Consider the following 21,560-nt stretch of genomic DNA (forward strand, 5'->3'; position numbering starts at 1 on the left):
ACTGGAGGGCAGCCAGAAACAGAAAGAGTGAATATTGAGGACAGGCATTTTAACTCTGTTCTACACAGCCATGTTAATGGACTTCTATTGTTGCAGTAATGAAAACATAATACTGTGCTGCAGAAAGAGAGAGATGTTCTGGACTCTTCACACTGAGAGACAACCAGCAGGATAAAGTTTACCCTGGAAACTGATCCGAGGTCAGTTATGTTTTCCCTCCCTAATGCTAACGRASRGGGGGGGGGGGGGGSKGGSATTAAAGCTGATCCTAGATCTGTGTTTATAGGGCTATGCTAACTTCTATCCAACAGCAGAGAGAAACAGTGCAGACAGTATTCAGAGAAGAGACTGAACCTCCACCGTCATCATCACTGCTTTTAATTCCCGCATTAGAAATGATCGATAAGCCAATCAATTAGATCTGTTAGACGCATCGCTGATGGAGGTTATACCAGCATAGCATATTTTAACTCAGCAGAGTAATGCATTTGTCTGTCAGATGTCTGCCAGCTGTAACCACAGGCTGCTGACAGCGACACAACCACAGGGAGGCACCTGACTCAGCATGGAGAGGACCAGGACCAGCTCTCTGCTCTGGACCAGACTCCTGTCTCATATCAGACCCAGAGATGGCTCATTATTTAACTAGGCAAGTCAGTTAATAAAAAATTCTTATTTACAATGACAGCCTACCTCAGCGAAACCCGGACAAAACTGGGCCAATTGTGCACCGCCCTGYGGTACTCCCAATCCCGGCCAGATGTGATGCAGCCTGGATTTGAACCAGGTACTGTAGTGATACCTCTTGCACTAAGATGCAGTGCCTTAGACCACTGCACCACTCAGGAGCCCCAAATCCATCAACATGACCRTCTTGGCCAGGTCTCCTAAACTCAATGGGACGTTATTTAACCTAAATAAAGGTTCAACCAAAAACATTCTTTCAAATTTTTCTCCCTTGAAAAAATGTATTTATTTGATACGCAAAATTTAAAAAAGATATCTCATAGATCGGGGCGGCAGGTGGCCTAGTGGTTAGAGCGTTGGGCCAGTGACCAAAAAGTTGCTGGATTAAATCCCCGAGCTGACAAGGTAAACATCTGTCGTTCTGCCCCTGAACAAGGCAATTAACCCACTGTTCCCCCAGTAGGCCGCCATTGTAAATAAGAATTTGTTCTTAACTGACTTGCCTAGTTAAATAAAATAAATGAAAATGTATGTATTTTCTTCAAGTTTAGGCTTTAGATCAATGATCAAAGTCAGAGCATAGGGTGCATCTCAGTATGAGGGCATTTCATCAGTGGTATGTATCCCTAGGTTTAGGGATACATACAGTTGAAGTAGGAAGTTTACATACACTTAGGTTGGAGTCATTAAAACTCATTTTTCAACCACTCCACAAATTTCTTGTTAACAAACTATAGTTTTGGCAAGTCGGTCAGGACATCTACTTTGTGCACAGGCACAAAGTCATTTCTCCAACAATTGTTTACAGACAGATTATTTCACTTATAATTCACTGTAACCCAATCCAGTGGATCAGAAGTTTACATACACTAAGTTGACTGTGCCTTTAAACAGCTTGGAAAATTCCAGAAAATTATGTCATGGCTTTAGAAGCTTCTGATAGGCTAATTGACATCACTGTTGAGTCAATTGGAGGTGTACCTGTGGATGTATTTCAAGGCCTACCTTCAAACTCAGTGCCTCTTTGCTTGACATCATGGGAAAATCAAAAGAAATCAGCCAAGACCTCAGAAAAAACATTGTTGACCTCCACAAGTCTGGTTCATCATTGGGAGCAATTTCCAAACGCCTGAAGGTACCACGTTCATCTGTACAAACAATTGTACACAAGTATAAACAACATGGGACCACGCAGCCGTCATACCTCTCAGGAAGGAGACGCATTCTGTCTCCTAGTGATGAACGTACTTTGGTGCAAAAAGTGTAAATCAATTCCAGAACAACAGCAAAGGACCTTGTGAAGATGCTGGAGGAAATAGGTACAAAAGTATCTATATCCACAGTAAAACGATCTTCCAAATGGACAATGACCCCAAGCATAATTCCAAAGTTGTGGCAAAATGGCTTAAGRWCTACAAAGTCAAGGTATTGGAGTGGCCATCACAAAGCCMTGACCTCAATCCYATAGAAAATTTGTGGGCAGAACTGAAAAAGCGTGTGCGAGCAAGGAGGCCTACAAACCTGACTCAGTTACACCAGCTCTGTCAGGAGGAATGGGCCAAAATTCACCCAGCTTATTGTGGGAAGCTTGTGGAAGGCTACCTGAAACATTTGACCYAARTTAAACAATTTAAAGGCAATGCTACCAAATACTAATTGRGTGTATGTAAACTTCTGACCCACTGGGAATGTGATGAAATAAATAAAGCTGAAATCAATCATTCTCTCTCCTATTATTCTGACATTTCACATTCTTAAAATAAAGTGGTGATCCTAACTGACCTAAGACAGGGAATTGTTACTCAGATGAAATGTCAGGAATTGTGAAAAACTGAGTTTAAGTATATTTGGCTAAGGTGTATGTAAACGTCCAACTTCAACTGTACATAAATGCACCATAAGAAATGACTGGAGCATTTTGCAGGGAGGACAGTGTGGGAGGACAGTGTACTGAAAAAGCTACAAAAAGTGTGATTATGAAGGCTCTGGACACCAAATCTACTATTATACTGAAGGAGAAGAGGAAAGGAGAAGAGGTCCGTGGTTATGTACGTATCACGTCCACTAGGTGGTATCTTAGTCAGCTACTGAGTTCATTAACAGAGAACTATTTTTGTCAACAACAAAAACAAAACCAGCAAACAACACATCATTTGTTTATTTGCTTCTTTACAAAGTGCTTCTGAAAGACATCCAAAATACTGACAAAGAAAGTTCATACAGAGTGATAAATTGTGCTTTTGTTAAGTCCATCTCACACTATATTATTCACAGCAAGGGAGAAACCCTGTACACATTTCTCACTTCCGAAATGTGGATCTATTTATTGAAATCAAATCTACTAAACATTCATATTTAAATCAGCGTTCACATCTACACAATGTGGTTGCATATTTGCATAAATACAAGTTTTGTGTTCACTTTGCATAGACCTTTCAGTTTAGGTGACATACGGTATAATGGTTAAATTCCCAATATGTCACTATTCTGACATATTCTAAGGAGACCTTGTTGCAGAATCGCCACCACATTGTTTGACAATATTTCATGCACACCAACCAAATTGAGGTGTAAATAATAATCCAATCCATTTGACGTTTACACCGGTAACAGATGTAGCTAATGAGAACTTCGGGTTCTACAACCCGCTAAACTGCATCCCCAGAAGTACTCTCAGCATTGAAACGGTTAAATACTGTAGATATCTATTGTGTTGTGTTCTTATTCACTATTCACTAATATTAGTAAAAGTTCTAGGTGACCGTGACATATCGATCAAATGCACCCCAAGAATATCCTAGACAGCATATCACATTCAAAATATGGAATGGTAAACATTTCTGTGAAACAGTTAATAATAAATAGCCTTAATCTAATTCATAATTCCACTACAAAACTACAAAAAGATCAACATCAGCAATATAACAGCAAGCTTTACAAAATGTCTCAGAAGAGGGATAATTTTCGAAAGAAAAACGAAAGAAAATAGTCAATTACAGCAGACAAAGATCTGAAATAAGTCACATATAAAGCCACATCGCTTCACTCGCACCGCAACACACGCACGCACGCACCACACACACACACAAAAACCCCACACACACACACACACCACACACACACACACACAACACACACACACACACACACACACACACACACACACACACACACACACACACACACACACCACACACACACACACACACACACACACACACACTGCTGCTACTGTCTATTATCTATCCGGTTGCCTAGTTTATTCTATTTATTTATGGCCAGACAATTATTTTATTTGATTTAGTATCTAATCTTCAACTCTGCATTGTTGGAAAAGGACCCGTAAGTTAGCATTTCACTGTTAGCCTACACCTGTTGTCTACCACGCATGTTTTTTAAACTATGTATTGGGCTTCTGTGAAATCTGTATTTTTGCATGTCAATGCAATCATAACACTTTAAAACACAGCTGTTTATTCCATTAGATGAAATGCTATTCAGCCTTTTATAAGTCTCTTTGATGCTTGAACCTGTGCTCTAGAGAAACCAGGGCTGTGTTCATTATCAGGGCCCGTAACAGAAAAACCCAATCTCAGTCCATTTTCTTCTGTTCGGTGCCTAATGAACACGATCCTAACAGGACCTGTGAAACAAAAGCTGTCAATCAGTGTCACCAGTCACCAGAATCCATAGCAAAGTCCTCCAGCTCGCTCATGGTGATGATATCACGGTGGGGGGCGGGGTTAGTATCATCAACGTCCACTGCGCCTTTGTCCAGCTGGTTGTGTGTGTCGTACGCAGCGTGTGTGTCATGGGCAGTGCGTGCGTCATGAGCTGTGTCCATGTAAGGTGTCTGCTCTTGGCTGTAGCTCTGTCCATATGTCTCTCTCTCCATTATCTCCTCCTCTCCTTCATAACACTGGTTGCTCCAGCCCTCCCCCTGCCTCTCTCCCTCCTCTGCCCAACCCTGACTCTCCTCTGTGGGCTGTGGGTCCTGGGTGGGAGACACCAAGGCAGACACCCCAGAGAGAGACCTGTGAGTGGGCAGGGATGAAACGGGCATGGGCTGGTATCTCTGGGGGTATCCCTGGTAGAGCACATAGGGCCGGCTGGCTGGATGAGCCTGGGGCTGGGTGTATGGGGGATATGTTTGGGGTTGGGGCTGGGTGTATGAGTCTTCGGGGAGGGACTGGGGATAACACTGTGGCTGGGGCTGAGACAGAGAGCCTCCCTGACCTGGCTGACGGACATTCAGTTGGACGTACTTCCTCGTCTCTGGGTCAAAGAAGGTCTTGGTCTTCACCTGGACAGGCATGTCCACCACAAAGTACTGACCAGACCCCGGGTCCTGTAGAACCTTCTTCTGGGTTAAACCTTGGGTGAAGTGCTGGGGGAGGCTGAGGGAGGGTGGGGAAGGGTAGTAGGGGTCTACGTGGTACTGAGGGACATTCAGGGGGGAGGCCAGGGGTGAGACAAGGTGTCTGGGGTGAGCATGGTGGTGGTGGGTGGGGGAGGAGGGCACACTGGCCACTTGCGTTGTGACTCGGGGGTGGGAGACAGGGGCTTTGGCGTGGGGGGAGGTGTGGAAGGATGGGTGATGAGTGGATCCTAAATCAGTTGGAGAACAGGGGACACTGGAGATGTGAGTTGGGGCAAGGGGCAGAGAGATAGGGGCAGCGAAATGGGGGGAGGCAAGAGCGTGACGGTTGGAGGATCGTAGCTCTGAGGGTGAGGAGGGGACACTAGCGACTGCATGGACCGGTTTCTTCACTAAGTCAGTAATGCTGTCTGTCTCAGTCTTCGACTCTTTCTTTATCCTGCGGGTTGTGAGCCTCTTGGCTCTCCGTAGAGCTTTCTCACTCTTAGGAGGAACAGTCGGGGGCTTCCCCAGTGGCCGTCCTACGTCACTGATAAAACTACAGGCTGAATCTGGCCTGCTATAGCCCCCCCTGCTGGCGAACTCAGAGTCAGACAGGTCGGCTACACTGGTGGCATAACTCTCAACATCCCCAGACATGTTGCTGATCATCGAGCGAGAGTCATCGTCGTCCAGAGCCACATTCCTCCTGGATAGGAGCCTGGAGTAAGGGTATGTGTAGGTGGTCTCCGAGGGGGCGGTGAACTCTTTCGAGGGCTGAGTCTCTCGGATGCGGGGGAGTCGGTGTGACGAGATGGCGGAGTCATGATACACAGGAGTCCCGGCGCTCTCTCTCAGCCTTTCATGTACGCTCTCTCCTGTCCTCTCAAGCTCCTCGTCTCCCAWCTCTGATCCGCTCCAGAGGGCTGAGCCCACCTTGAACTCTTCTCCAAAGCTCTTGTGGAAGAGTGGTTTGACGGACTTGGTGAGAGAGGAGCCTCTGAAGGTGTTGTCTTTGACTCTGAACATGGTGGGCTTGCCCCCGAGGGCAGGGGAGGAGGTGTTGGAGCGGGTGGAAGGGGGGGCAGGGGAGGTAGGGAGGTGAGGTCTACCACAGGACTCCCAGTCCTCAAGGTCCCCCCTGCGTGGGGAAGGCTGGGGGGAGAAGAGGGGTATGTCCCTGGGTCTGGTTTGACCCTCAGGGCTGCTGATGGAGTAATACTGGAGAGCATCCATCTTCTCCTTCTCTCTCTGTCTCTGTCTCGCCCTCTGCTTCTCCTCTTTCTTCTCCTCCTCTCTCTGTCGCTGTGGGTCTCTCCTCTCCTTCTCTTTCCTCTCTTTCTCGTTCTGTCTCGCCATCTTTTCCTCATCTCTTTGTCGCTGTTGCTCTCTCCTCTCCTCTTTCCTCTCATCCTCTTTCCTCTCCTCTTCTTTCTGTTTCACCATCCTCTCCTCCTCTTTCTTTTCCTGCTCTCTCCGTTGCTGTTCCTCTCTCCTTTCCTCCTCTTTCTGTCTCGCCATCCTCTCCTCCTCTTTCTGTCTCGCCTTCCTCTCCTCTTTCTTCTCCTCCTTCCCTCTCTGTCGCTGTTGATTTGTAATATCCTCCTCTTTCTGTCTCACCCTCCTCTCCTCCTCTTTCTTCTGTTCTTTCTGTCGCTGTAGCTCTCTCCTCTCCTCTTTCATCTCCCCCTCTTTCATCCTCTCTATCTGTCGTTGTTCCCCTATCCTCTCCTCTTTCCTCTCCTCCTCTTTCTGTCTCACCATCCTCTCCTCTTCTATCTTTGTTGCTCTCCTCTCCTCCTCTTTCCTCTCCTCTTCTTTCTGTCTCACCATCCTCTCCCCTTCTCTCTGTCGTGCCCTCTCCTCCTTTTTTCTCTGTTGCTCTCTCCTCTCTTCCTCTTTCAGATCCTCCTCTTTCTGTCTTGCTATCCTCTCCTCTTCTCTCTGTCTCGCCCTCCTCACTCCTCTTTCCTCTCCTCCTCTATCTGTCTACCCTCCTCTCCTTCTTCTTCTCCTCTTTCTGTCGCTGTTTGTTCTATCTGTCTTCTCCTCCTCTTTCTGTCTCACACTCTCTCTCTTTCTTCTCTCCTCTTTCTGTCGCTGTTGCTCTCTCATCTCCTCCCTCTTTCTGTCTTGCCATTCTCTCTCTTCTATCTGTGTCGCTCCTCTCTCCTCTTTTCCTCTCCTCTTCTTTCTGTCTCACCATCCTCTCCCCTTCTCTCTGTCTTGCCCTCTCCTCTTTTTTTCTCTGTTGCTCTCTCCTCTCTTCCTCTTTCAGATCCTCCTCTTTCTGTTTGTATTCTCTCCTCTCTCTCTGTCTCGCCCTCCTCAACTCCTCTTTCCTCTCCTCCTCTATCTGTCTCACCCTCCTCTCCTCCTCTTTCTTCTCCTCTTTCTGTCGCTGTTTGTTCTATTCTGTCTTCTCCTCCTCTTTCTGTCTCTCCACTGCTTTCTATCTTTTTCTATTGCTTTCTTCCTGTTCTTTGTCTCCTCTTCTTGTCTTGGGCTGTATTTCTCTGTCTTTCCCCTCTCCTCTCTTTTCCTCTTCCTGTCGCTGTTCTCTCTCCATCTCCTCTCTTTTCTCTGTCTTTGCCATTCTCTCTTCTTCTATCTGTGTGCCTCTCCTCTCTCCTCTTTCCTCTCTCCTTCTTTCTGTTCTCACCATCTCTCCCTTCTCTCTGTCTGCCTCTCCTCCTTTTTTCTCCTGTTGCTCTCTCCTCTCTTCCTCTTTCAGATCCTCCTTTTCTGGTCTTGCTATCCTCTCTCTTCTCTCTGTCTCGCCCTCCTCACCCTCTCTTTTTCCTCCTCTATCTGTCTCACCCTCCTCTCCTCCTCTTTCTTCTCCTCTTTCTGTCGCTGTTGTTCTATTCTGTCCTTCTCCTCCTCTTTCTGTCTCACAACCCTCTCCTCCTCTTTCTTCTCCTCCTCTCTCTGTCGCTGTTGCTCTCTCCTCTCCTTCTCGTTCTTCTCTTCCTCTCTCTGTCTCGCCATCTTCTCCTCTTCTCTCTGTGTCGCTCTCCTCTCCTCCTCTTTCTTCTCTTCCTCTCTCTGTCTCGCCATCTTCTCCTCTTCTCTCTGTCTCTTCCTCCTCTCCTCCGCTTTCTTCTCCTCTCTCCGTCGCTGTTGCTCTCTTCTCTCTTCCTCTTTCCTCTCGACTTCTTTCTGTCTCGCAATCACCATCCTCTCCTCATCTCTCCATCTTACCTTCCTCTCCTCCTCTTTCCTCTCCTCTTTGTTTCTCACCATCCTCTCCTCCTCTCTCTGTCTTGTCTTCCTMTCCTCTTTCCTCTGCTCCTCTCTCTGTCTCTCTCTCCTCTCCTCTCTCTTCTCCATGCTATATATGTCTCCCAGAGAGGCCYGTGTTGCATGTGTTTTCTCCATATATTGCGTTGCCTCTGTAGGGGAGAACAGGTCTTTTCCAGGCATGTCAACATGGGTGGGTTGGGTCGGTTGTTGTGAGAAAGAGGGGTTTCTGGTCTTAACGTCAACCAACATCCCTTTCTTTCTCTGTTCCTGCTCCATGGAAGACAACACTCCTATCTTAGCCTCCGTGATTCGTTTGGAGGGAATCTCTGGTTCTTTCACAGATACCTCTTCTTTCCTCGACATCCCTCCGGTCACCGGGTGGTCTTCCTGTTCAGCTGTAAAGACTGGACATCTACTGCGGAGAGTCTGTATCATGGGAAAATATCCATCCTTTCTGCTTGGACTGTCCACGTTAGGAGGGGAATCTTCTTCTGTAGAGATCACCTTTAGTCTGGCGTAGTCTGCGATGGCAGTAGGGACAGTAGGCAGCACCTTCTGTCTTGGTTTCACCTCTGGTTTACGAGACACTTTTTCACTTGGAAGTGCCGGGTTATGCTCTCTCTCTTTTGCGATTGTTTCCACATTGCTGTTCTCACTCACACCTGACAGAACACGGATGGCTATGCTATCAATGTGAACATTGTTGTCACCAGTGGGTTTCTCTGCTCCTGAAGAAACATGYTTGGTAACTGAGTGACTTTCGGTAGTTTTGTGGTTGTCAATCTCACTTATTGATGATACAACATGGATTGTAATACTTTCTATGTGTACATTCTCCACTTGGCCATCTTGAACACTGATGTCTTCGCCACCTTGAATGACACTGCTCTTTGCCATTTCCACCGCTGCAAGGTCGGCCTTGCCGATGCTTTCATTAGTAGGATGGTTGTTATTTGCGTAGTCGTTAGGGTTTCTTGCGGCGATGCTATGTTTAAAGAGGAGAGGTTGAGTTTCAGCCAACTGTTTATTTTTAGCCGATTTGACCTCTGCTGAGCGTCCATCTTTAACTGCAGGGGTGTCATGGAGTAGAGTTTCCCTCTGAGACTTATCTCTCCCATACGATTTAGGAATCTCCCGTGAACAATTCTCGTTCCTCACAGATCTGGCCTTTTTTTCGGGATCTTTCTTTGTGGTTTCAGGTGCAGTTTTAGCCTGCTTACTCCCACTTATAACACATTCTGTTTTAGGTTCACCGTTCCCTTCTGGCAACTGTGTTTGCTGTTTAACTCTGGCCTTTTCTGTAATTACAGGCTCAGCAAATGTGGTGTCTTCCCTTTTGCTTGTTACAATTGATCTAACTTCATTTTCTGAAACGCTTTCATCTGCAATGGGAGCCATGGCTGGAGGAGTCTCTTGTTTCAAATGGCCTGAATTGTTGCTGGGAAGTTGACCTGAGCTGAGTTCATTTTTATTGGAAATAATTGCCTCTTTTTCCATGTTTATCTTATCTTTTACTGGGGCGGGTTGATGTGGAGTAGAAACGTTGTCTTCATTCACCGAGGGTTCTCTTATGGTCACCATTATCCCCATGATCTGCAAACTGTCACCAGAAATGGCCTCATTTTTACTTTCCTCCTTCTTTGACTGACGCCCTTCCTTTTCAATTACATCACTGACCTTTGACCTGTTCATGGCCTGTTCCAGTGATGCTCTTGACTGTTGACCGTCACTGACAGCCGATGCTTCAGTTTTAGCTGGCTCTTTATGTTCTGATTGAGGTGCTTCCTTCCTGATGCTGAGTTGGCTGTTTGTTTGTTTTTCACCCCTGGATGGATTATTTTTAACGCTCTTCACTTCCTGTCCATTCTGACCTCTCTCTCTCTGTTCCTGGTGCTTGGTGGGGTTTCTTGATAAGAGTCTGTCTCGTTTACCAAAACCTTTCTCTTTGATGGCTGAGATCTCCTTTTCAGCGTGGGCCTTCAGTTTCGACGTCAGTATCTCTTGCTTGGTCTGGCCTTTCTCTTTTAGTGACAGAGCTCTGAATGAGGACGGATGGACGTCTTTCATCATTGCTACAGTCGGGTCAGCCGGCGTCGTCTTACTCTCGATCTGACTGGCCAGTTTGAATTGTTTGGATGACTCGCTGTACACCCATTGGCCCTCATTCCCCCGCTCATGTTCATTAGTGGCAAGTGCATCCCTCGGAGTCTTTTTACAGTCATCTGTCGCAGCTACATCCTTAGAGGGCTGTTTGTTTCCCTTAGCTGAAACTGCATGACTGAACCCGTATTTCTCTCTCAATCTGTTGTAGTCATCTCCCCCCCTGTCTACCCTTTCACACCTGCTGATGGGAGAGACATCGTTCGGTTGGAGTGTTTTGTTCTCGGCCTTTGCAGATATGTTGAGATTGGTGAATGTGTCGCCCGCTGCTGAAACGGCTTCGTTGGCAGTGTGCTTTCTCTCTCTCAGTCGCTCTCTCTTCACCTGTTCATAGTCTCTGGTAGTGAGGATATCATTTATGCCGTATCGGTCCTCGCTGGCTGACCATGCACTGTACTGGGCGGGTTCATCATGCTCTGCTTTAGCTGACTCTGCTTTAGCAGTTTCTGCTTTAGCTTGTTCTGTTTTGGCTAACTCTGCTTTAGCTAACTCTGCTTTAGCTAACTCTGCTTTAGCTAACTCTGCTTTAACCAACTCTGCTTTAACCAACTCTGCTTTAACCAACTCTGCTTTAACCAACTCTGCTTTAGCTAATTCTGCTTTACCTTGTTCCCCTTGAGTTTTAGCTAACTCTTCTTTATCTTTCTCTACTTTAGCCAACTCTGTTTTTGCTAGCTCTGATTTCACTTTCTCTGCTTTAGATTGTTCTGCTTGAGCTTTAGCTAACTTTGCTTTAGCTAGTTTAGCCTTAGCAAGATCTGCTTTTGCTTGTTCTGTTTGAGCTTTTGCTAACTCTACCTTAGCTAGTTCTGCTTTAGCTTGCTCTGTTTTGTTTTGTTCTGTTTTAGGTAACTCAGTTTTAGCTTTCTCTGCTCTAGCGCTCACTGATTTAGCTTGTTCTGCTTTAGCCATGTCTGGTTTCACTTGTTCTGCTTTAGCCTGCTCTGCTTTAGCTAACTCAGTTTTAGCTTTCTCTGCTTTTTCTAGTTCTGCTTTAGCTTGCTCTGCTTTAGCAAGTTTAGCTTGAGCTAACTCTGATTTAGCTTGTTCTGCTTTAGCTAACTCTGCGTTAGCTAACTCTGCTTCAGCTATATCTGCTTGAACTTGTTCTGCTTTATCTAGCTCTGCTTTTACTTGCTCGATTTTAGCCTGTTTTGATTTAGCTAACACTGCTTTATCTTGCTCTAATTGAGCTTGTTCTGCTTCAGCTAGCTCTGCTTTAGCTAGCCCTGTTGTGTGCATCTTACTGGGGTCATTTGTAGTACTTTTGGGATATTGGTGACTGTTAATTGCACTAAATTCTCCATTTGTCTGTTGCAGTATTGCAGCAGTCCTGTCGGTATACTGATTGTGATCTTTTGCACATTGTGCTGTTGTAGCTGCACTGTCTCTGTATTGTCTGTTCTCATTCTTGTATGATGAACTCCACTGTATATCCTGGTCATATTGTTGTTTATCTACATATCCTTCGTTTCCGGGTAGTTTGTTGTCTTCCACCCATGGGGCATGTGGTTTTCTCTGAACAGGTTGCTCTCTTTCTGTCAGGGTGTTATGGACTGTATATGTCTTATCGCCCTCCGAATACAGACTCTGTTTCCTGTGGTCTTGTCCTGTACCCCTGTACAAGTGATCATTTTGGTTCTGACGCTTCTCTTTGGTGGTGAGAGATTCCTCATTGACTCGATACTGATCTACAGTTCCATACTTGTCCATAAAAGTCCCAGAATAGCATTGCTCTTCTACGGTGTCGCTGATGATCTGCTGACTAAGAGGGCAGACTGTGTTTTGAGCGAATCTGTTTGACAGTTCCTCCTGATTGGCCAGTGTGTGGTCAGGAACCGGAAGCATTTCCTTATATGGAAGGATATTTTGACCTCTTAAGACTTCACCAGCTGGATGCAGCCTTCCACCAGATGCATTCGGCTCCCCCTGTTCTCTCTTTTCTTGTTGTCCATATATATTCCACTCATTTCCATATTTCTGGTTTGGGTCCTGCTTCAGTGTAGCTGCTCTGTGTGAGGGTAGAGACTGTTTGTCTTTTTCGATTAGCGCAGCGATCTCCCCTTTCCATGGAGGCACTTCTGTTGTAACATTCACACCCAAACCATATTTGTTCTCTCTTACTTGCTCATATCCACCTGCCTTTGTGTATCTCTCTACCGTAGTCTGGTTTGTATTGGGCTCAATACTTTGTTTGGATACTAGTGCGTCTCTGTTTGCAGTGTTGGTTTGGTTTGGAGTGATTCCATCTGTCCTGTAAGTGTCTAGGACTGCTGGGGGTGGGTTAGGGGTAGAATTAGGGCTAGGGTAAGGTTTGGGCTTAGTGTTAGGGAGGTGCGAGCTCACTGTGGGAAGGGTGTTGTCTCGGCCTGGTTTCGTGGGGCTGACTTGCTCATACATATCATTTTGGAGGAGCTCAGTCCTACTTATTTCATCGGATTTAATAAATTGTGATAACCCACCTTGGCCGTTCTGACTGGTAGTGAGCGGATCTCTGTTTCTGCAGTTTCCACTGTACTCCTGACGGTAAACCATCTCCTCCTGAGTCTGAGACAACTTCACTGCCTGATAGGCCTCTAGTTTACTAGTGTCAGTGTAATCCAACTGTTGGTCAGAGTGTGCAGTGGTTGGCTGCAATGAGGGGCTATACTGTGGGTTGGTATGGGGGTGAAATGAAATGTCTATTGCATTGGGCTCCTCCTGTACTACCACCTGGGGAACAGGGATGTCTAAGTAGGCTGGCATATCTATCACTGTGTCTCTGGGCTCATAGCCGTCCAGGTTAGATTTACTCCTGCCAGTCACCTCCAGGCCTTTGAACTTGGTGGGACTGTATGTGCTTTTCACCCTCTTCCTATTGTCTTTCAGGTTAAAGAGGAGACCGGAGGCTCTGGACTTGTAGCTGGAAATCCTCACCTCTGGTGTGGCCCCCCTTCTCTCCCTCTCTCTCTCGCCCCAGACGGTGGGCTGTTCGAGAGCGAGGGGGGGTGAGAGGGCGTACTGTAGCACCTCTGAGGTGGTGTCAGTGTCTTGCGGATTGTGGATGACAGGTGTTAACTGCTGGGTGAAGTTAAAGGGAGTGGTGCTGGGGTTGCTAGSGACTACAACCGGCTCCACTGRTACTGTGKCGGRGGGTTGCTCGATGGCGACGGAGGGGGAAAGGGTGTACTGCAGAGCTTCTGAGGTGTCCTGATGGTTGTGGATGACAGGCGTCAGCAGCTGGGTGATGTTAAAGGGCGTTGTGCTGGKGTTGCTAGCGACTACACCCTGCTCCACTGCTACTGTGCTAACCTTGTTGTGAAAGGAAATGACACTGTTCTTGTTGCCTTTCACGACACTACTCTGCTCGGCGCTGTTTAGGACTGTTGTAACACTCTGCTCTGCGGTCAATTTGGTAAAACGCTCAGTGTGCTGGAACTCAGTGATGGCGCTGACAGCATCGTGGCCACGCCGGGACCTCTCACTGGTAGGAGAGACCGTCGAGGGACGGAGTGAGAGATATCTGTTTGACCCCGCGCTCTGGGTGCGTTTCCATGGTGGGTGGTGACCGGCCAGCTCAGACTCAGAGCGTTTCTCCAGGGCTGAGGCCTTCTGCAGCACTGTGGAGCCCCCCTCCAGGGGCTTACGTTGGGGTCCATACACTGTCTCCTTGATCCCAGGGTGGGCGTAGAACTGCTGTTCGAATGTCAGCTCCTTGTACATGGGTGAGTCGTACCATTTAGGGAAGTTTGCAGGGGACATGAACCCGGAGACACCCCCCTGCTGGAAGGGGAACCTGTTATGGTCTCTCCACAGGGGCTGGAAGGGGCTGAACTCACTATGGAGAAAGAAGTTAGAGGTTGAGTTGAGCTGTGCAAACATGCTTTGTTTACTACAGTGTTTTCTGTGGGAGGATCTCATGAAGGAGGATGTTTTGTCCAACTGAGACACAGCAGAAGATACCTCAGAGGGGTAGAGGCTGTTCCTACTGTGGGGTAAGGGGCCTGTCTGCTGGGAGAAGGTGCCGGCCGCCGGGAAGGGGCCACTGTTAAAGTTATGGGGGTATGCCGTAGAGAACTCAGACAGCTCTCTCTGGATGCTCATCAGAGCTGACTTGTCCCAGGAGGACTCATTGTTCCAGTCCCTGAGTTTCCCCTCCATCCACCCGTCCCCACCTCCATAACCCTCTGAGCTAAAGGCTTTGATGAGAGAGGAGACTCGGGAGCGACTGCGACGSTGCTGCCAGCTGGTGTCGGACCCTCCATAACTCAGGAAGGATAGTCTCTCCTCCCYCAGAGTCTTCTCCTGCTGAGACACGTCTATGAAGGAGCGCTGGAATGTGGTAGACATCCTTCCCTCTGTCCTCCCCTCCCCTTGCCCCTCCCACCCTGAATAACCCTGGTTCTCTAAACCATACTGTCCTGTCCACATCCTCCCCTCCCCCTCCCAACCCGCCTCACCCCCTCCCTGTCCATATTGCTGGAGACTGAGGCTAAAGCTCTCGTGGGCGGCTCTCTTGAAAGCATCCCTTTCCCTGTCCTCCTTCTCCTGGGCAGCTATAATATCTTGGCTGAAGGCCTGGTGYCTCTCCCTCTGAGCTGACGGTGAGGAGCCCAGGTCAGAGTCGTTGTAAATGGCTTCTTCGCCAATGCAGAGGCTCCTGAAGGCTCGGTCAGTCAGGCTGCTGACCTCACGGTCTGTGTCATCCAGGATCGAGCCTCCACTGGATGTGTCGCTCAAGCCGCCGCTGCTGTGCTTCCTGTGGCCGCTGCCCCTCCGGCTGAAGTGGCGCTTCTCCACCGTCGTCATGGGTAAAGCTCAATCACACACCTCACACACACACTCACATTCACTCAGACAAAGCTCATGTCTAGTCCTGTCACACACCCAGACAACAGTGTTTAGCTGGGGCTGGTTTAGGAAACCTCAGAGGGGCCCAATCAGTCTCTTTGGAGGGCCTTAGCCCCAAAGGCGTGGTTGTATTCCTGGTGGGCCCCTAAGGCGTATTGCATTTCTGCAGCAGAAGGAGCCATGACATCCYGTGTGTCCTGCAGGAGGAGAATAGACGAGAGAACAGAGTTAAAAGTGGAAAAGGCTTAAAATTCTTCTTTAGCCTAAATCTATTGAATGAATGTTGGACTGTGTCTTCATGACCATCAGACTTTTTCTTTGTTGCCCTAAACGGGAACATACAAGTAAGTTGTCCCATATCACTTTACGTCAAGCTACTATTAAGTGCAAGGGGATACTGGTGGTGGTTTAGCAATTGAACAAGAGCTGTATTTATTTAAAGCGACTTTCTGCTAATTAAGCGGCGATGGAAAAGGAGATTTGTGGTTTCTTTTTAGTATTTATTTCATTCAGGTGTAGATAGATAGACAAGTGTTTCGGCCTAAGCGTTCATCAGTGTCATGAAAGCCACATGAAAGTAAAGCACKTTGGTCACACACACCAGTGGTGGGTTTTGCGTTGAAAGAAAGATGCATACGCAGAWAATAACCCCAGTAACCACTTGTAAAATATGGTGGTGGATCTATTTTGTTTCCACTGGTGCTGGGGCCCTTGTTAAGTCAACGGCATTATGATTTTTCCCAGCACCAAGATATTTTAACCAGAAACCTGGTTGCCTCTGCCAGGAGGCTGAAACTTGGCCGCAAGTGGATCTTCCAGCAAGACATTAACCCCAAGCACACATCAAAATCCACAAAGAAATGAATTGACCATGGCCATCTCAGTCTCCAGACTTGAACCACATTGAAAACCTGTGGTTTGAATTGAAGAGGGCAGTCCATCAGCGCAGATTAAGGATATCAAGGATCTGGAAAGTTTCTGGATGGTGTTCTCCAATCTCATAGAACATTTTAGAAAAAGGCTCAGTGCCCTTATCCTTGCAACCCTATCTTTTTGCGAAAAATTATTTGTAATTTCTCTGAGAAATATTTCCCCCAGTTTTTTAGGATACAATATACACTACATGACCAAAAGAATGTGGACACCACCAAAATCATGGTCATTAATATGGAGTTGATCCCACCTTTGCTGCTATAACAGCCTCCACTATTCTGGAAAGGCTTTCCACTAGATGTTGGAACATTGCTGCGGGGGACTTGCTTCCATTCAGCCACAAGAGCATTAGTGAGGTCGGGCACTAATGTTGGGCGATTAGGCCTGGCTCGCAGTCTACGTTCCAATTCATCCCAAAGGTGTTCGATGAGGTTGAGGTCTGGGCTCTGTGCAGGCCAGTCAAGTTCTTCCGCACTGATCTCRACAAACTATTTCTGTATGGACCTCACTTTGTGCACGGGGGCATTGTCATGCTAAAACAGGAAAGGGCCTTCCCCAAGCACAGAATCGTCTAGAATGTCATTGTACGCTGTAGCGTTAAGGTTTCCCTACACTAACACCCTTCACTAGCCCGATCCATGAAAAACAGCCCCAGACCATTATTCCTCCTCCACCAAACTGTACAGTTGGCACTAAGTGTTGGGGCAGGTAGCGTTCTCCTGGCATCCGCCAAACCCTGATTCATCCGTCGGACTGCCAGATGGTGTAGCGTGATTAATCACTCCAGAGAATGCGTTTCCACTGCTCCAGAGTCCAATGTTGGCGAGCTTTACACCACTCCAGACGACGCTTGGCATTTCTCATGGTGATCTTTGGCTTGTCTGCGGCTGCTCGGCCATGGAATCCCATTTCATTAAGTTTCCAACAAACAGTTATTGTGCTGACGTTGCTTCCAAAGGCAATTTGAAACTCGTTAGTGAGTGTTGCAACCGAGGACGGTTCCGTTCTGTGAGCTTGTGTGGCCTACCACTTTCTGGCCGAGCTGTTGTTGCTCCTAGACATTTCCACTTTGCAATAACAGCACTTACAGTTGACCGGGGCAGCTCTAGCAGTGCAGAAATTTGACTAACTGACTTGTTGGAAAGGTGACATCCTATGACGATGCCACGTTGAAAGTCACTGAGCTCATCAGTAAGGTCATTCTACTGACAATGTTTGTGTATGGAGATTGCATGGCTGTGTGCTTTATACACCTGTCAGCAACAGGTGTGACTGAAATAGCCGAATCCGATAATTTGAAGGGGTGTCCACATAGTGTAGCTCAGTATTTGTATATATTTTATACCATATTTTTTGCTTATCTTTATCAGGGTGCCAATCATTATGGACCTGACTGTATACACTATATAATATAAAGTTCATGCATCCGGGTTCTTGAACTTGACCAAGTCATCATTRGCAATTTCTTATGAGATTTTACTCAATGTTTGTCGAGTCGTTCATAAGAATAAGATCAGCTGTTCAATGGCTTAAATCTAAAACTGAATAGTGATGTTGCACGGAGTGGTAGGGTAAAAATAATTATAGATAGCTAGACGATGCTTTCATTGGACTAAATATTTTCTTGATATAAAAGACTTTGGTGCCTAATATGTATGTTATTACGTGTTAGTTACACAGATCAAAATGTAAACAGATAATTACATAAACTGCAAGAAAGCTATAAAACCTGTAAGTAACAATACGTACCTATACACTGTAAATACACTATACCTGCCTATGCAACTACCATGTAAATACCAGAGGAGGCTCGTCCTGGGAGGAAGAGGAGGAGGAGGAGGAGGATAGTCTTTCTCATAAATGAATTGCTGCTTGTTCAAGGATTATACAACAGCATTGTACCTGGGGCAGCCAAACGTCAGTTCTCAAAACTGAAAAGAAGACATTAAACGGGAAATAATGCTCTTTACGATGAAAACAATCACCTGATCATTTCATTTGGCAAATCAGTTCAAATCCTTTCCTTTTCCTTACCCACTACAGTATTTCCCATCAATGAATGACGTCTCCTGTGTCTCGAAAGAACAACTGAGATCTGTAAATGGTTAAAGTTGCCAACAGCGCTACAGTATTGTGCACGTTCCCTTGGGAATTTAAATGAATGTTCCACTCAAATTTTGGGGGGCGATATTTAGTTTGCTTATAGAATTACTTAATAAGACATATTTTGTTGAGTTGGAATGGCATATAAACATTTAACATTTACATTTAAGTCATTTAGCTGACGCTCTTATCCAGAGCGACTTACAAATTGGAAAGTTCATACATATTCATCCATTCATATAAACGTACCATTCACCCTGAATGGTACGAGGAGTGTAATACAGGGTGATCATCATGTGCGTTTCATTTGACTGCAGCTGCCAGGCAGTCTTTACCCTGCCCAGAATATCTACCGATGGGCCATTAATACCTCCTGACCTGACTGGGAGGATCACACAGCACTCATTACATACCACACACTACAGTAACTAGATGCAGACCACACTACACTGCAATTCCGGTCAGATACAAGGGATTTTGGTTGCACTGACCTGGGATTCACAGAAAAGCTGCATTCAGTATCGCAGAATATCCAACATACATCCATCMTACCAGCCCGGTCTTAAAATACACTATACAAAAGAATGTGGACACCCCTTCAAATTAGTGGATTTGGCTATTTCAGTCACACCCGTGTCTGACAKGTGTATAAAATCGAGCACACAGCCATGCAATCTCCATAGCTAAACATTGGCAGTAGTGCCGTTATAGGATGGCAACTTTCATCAAATTTCTGCCCTGCTAGAGCTGCCTCGGTCAACTGTAAGTGCTGTTATTGTGAAGTGGAAACGTCTAGGAGCAACAACGGCTCCTTTCTGAATGCATAGTGCCAACTGTATTGTTTGGTCGAGGAATAATGGTCTGGGGCTGTTTTTCATGGTTCGGGCTGGGCCCCTTCGTTCCAGTGAAGGGAAAAGTTAATGCTACAGCATACAATGACATTCTAGATGATTCTGTGAATTCAACTTTGTGGCAACAGTTTGGGGAATGCCCCCCCCCCCCGTGCACAAAGCGAGGTCCATACAGAAATGGTTTGTCGAGATCGGTGTGGAAGAACTTAACTGGCCTGCACAGAACCCTGACCTCAACCCCATCGAACACCTATGGGATGAATTGGAATTCTGATTGCGAGCCAGGCCTAATCACCCAACATCAGTGCTTGACCTCACTAATGCTTTTGTGGCTAAATGGAAGGAAGTCCCCGCAGCAATGTTCCAACATCTAGTGGAAAGCCTTCCCAGAAGAGTGGAGGTTGTTTTAGTAGCAATGGGGAACCAACTCCATATTAATGCCCATGATTTTGGAATGAGATGTTAGACGAGCAGGTGTCCACATACTTTTGGTCATGTAGTGTACCTCATTAAACTTACAGATTGTCTCTAGTCCTAGCTCCACGGTCTTTGATGAACATAATCTTATCTCTCCTGTCATAGGGTGATTTCGTTTCATCTGTGCATGCGGCAGGTTTATTTTTAACCAATGAAGGTCCTCTAAAACCTGATACCACTGGGCCTCCCTTAAAACGGCTGGTGGTCAGTTACAATTACACCTTACGGCTACTGAACCTAGCACTATATAACAAAAACCATTAGTGTACTTTTGGTCATGTAGTGTACCTATTCCAGTCCCATGTTCATAGGTTTCAATTGCAGTCAGTCCAATGCAGTGGAAGACTGTGCAGCAACAGCTATTTTCAGTGAATGTGTCAACCATACAGTACCCATGGGAGATAAGCGCACATGCGTTCCTTCATACAGTATCTATCTACCCCTGTTCATGACCAAAGAAAACACAAAGCAGTGGGTGGCAAGAAACCGGCGTACTCTCTTACCTTCTGCTGCTGTATTCCATAWTTGTGTAGTGATCTTTTAGTAAATCCTCAAACACAAGTCTGTCCTGAGGAGAGCCGTGGCATGCTGCACCAAGCCAGCAGCTGCAGGAAGACAGGCCCTTTGTTGCCCAGAGCCCTCTCAGACAGCACACTGACCGCTCTGTGCCTCTCTACTCAACATGCTGCTCCAGCCCAGTCCTCCATCCATACAGTACTCTCTCAGGCCTAGGAGCGCTGGTCAGATGCTTGGTTAGACGAAGGGTCTGAAGACCAGGTGGAGAAAGACGAGCCGTCCAGGAGAAAGCTAGTGTTGTAGGCTGGGGACGGTTACCAGGGCCTTCAACTAGTGCASATAACCAGCTATCTGACGGACGGTCGGTGTCGAGTGTCAGACAGATGAAACAAACAGGCCCCTCAAACTATTTATAAATCTTGTCCGCTAATGGCTAATGCTAATGGGTAGTTGCTAACAGCACCTCGGAAGACTATAAAACATAGAGGGAAAAACATGGGTCTAAAGTTAGAAGAGAACCCTTTTCCTCCAGTTCTGTTGTTGTGGTAAGGGGATGGGGGTAGGAGGAGGGGGTGCTTGGGCACATGTGCCCCCTTGGGAAACAAAAATAGCCTGTTGAGCTCACTTCTGAGCTCACCCTTTTCATATGGCGACAGAGAGGAGAGCTACAGCGCATCAACAAATAGTTCCTGAGCCTCCCACAGATAAGGACAAAGATTTCAACTGGGATTATTATTCTAGATTACTCTAGGTTATTCTAGAAGTTGGTCATTGTGTTTTTGACCATAGATAGGACTATTATCTACCAACTCCAGACCATGTGCGCTGTAATTTCTCCGGTACAATTTTCAGCAATCAGCCTCTCTGTTTGTATTCCAGGTATTCTGTTTATAGTCTTCAGTTCTGGGTGTGTTTCACAGCTCAAGGAAACATGCACCACTAAAACAATGCCCTGCACGTTTCTTGATCTTTTTCCTGGCAAGATCCGCACTAGCTGAAATCCACATAGTTGTTGTTTTGTCGGTGTACGAGTTGGAACTGCTTTAGAGTTGTCAAATCCACAAGCGGCTCCTTGCGTTACCTTATTGCGGACACTGCCAACGGATGCAACCAAACCACACCGACTTCATGTCTGACAAATCCCACACTGCCGCGTTAGAAGTTCATGCAGCCAAGTTACAAGTTCAAACACTCAAAACACTCAAATGTTCTGTTGTCTACACCTCGATTAGACTGATAGCCTATCCCTATCCAAATTAACATAAAATACCACAGTTATACCTCCAGACGCATAAAGATGGTGTCGAAGAACATGGCTGACGTTTTATTTTCTCCCGAACAATTGTGCAATTTTGTACATTTTTTTGCGTTTTCTGTAACTTGATTTTTACTAATTGTGT

At 46.5% G+C, this 21,560-nt stretch overlaps 1 protein-coding gene across 1 annotated transcript; it reads right to left on the reverse strand.

The window, feature by feature from the left end:
* Positions 1–3,883: 3,883 nt before the first annotated feature.
* lg25h10orf71 (linkage group 25 C10orf71 homolog) lies at positions 3,884–20,708 on the reverse strand. Its single transcript, XM_070434817.1, has 3 exons — positions 20,148–20,708; positions 7,814–15,477; positions 3,884–7,030 (listed from the first exon to the last, which is right to left on the reverse strand). Exons 2-3 carry the CDS (start codon positions 15,236–15,238, stop codon positions 4,358–4,360), a joined length of 10,098 nt encoding a protein of 3,365 aa, XP_070290918.1. The 5' UTR covers positions 15,239–15,477; positions 20,148–20,708; the 3' UTR covers positions 3,884–4,357.
* Positions 20,709–21,560: the final 852 nt, after the last annotated feature.

The sequence above is a fragment of the Salvelinus sp. IW2-2015 genome, linkage group LG25, assembly GCF_002910315.2.
Source record: "Salvelinus sp. IW2-2015 linkage group LG25, ASM291031v2, whole genome shotgun sequence".
Taxonomy (NCBI): domain Eukaryota; kingdom Metazoa; phylum Chordata; class Actinopteri; order Salmoniformes; family Salmonidae; genus Salvelinus; species Salvelinus sp. IW2-2015.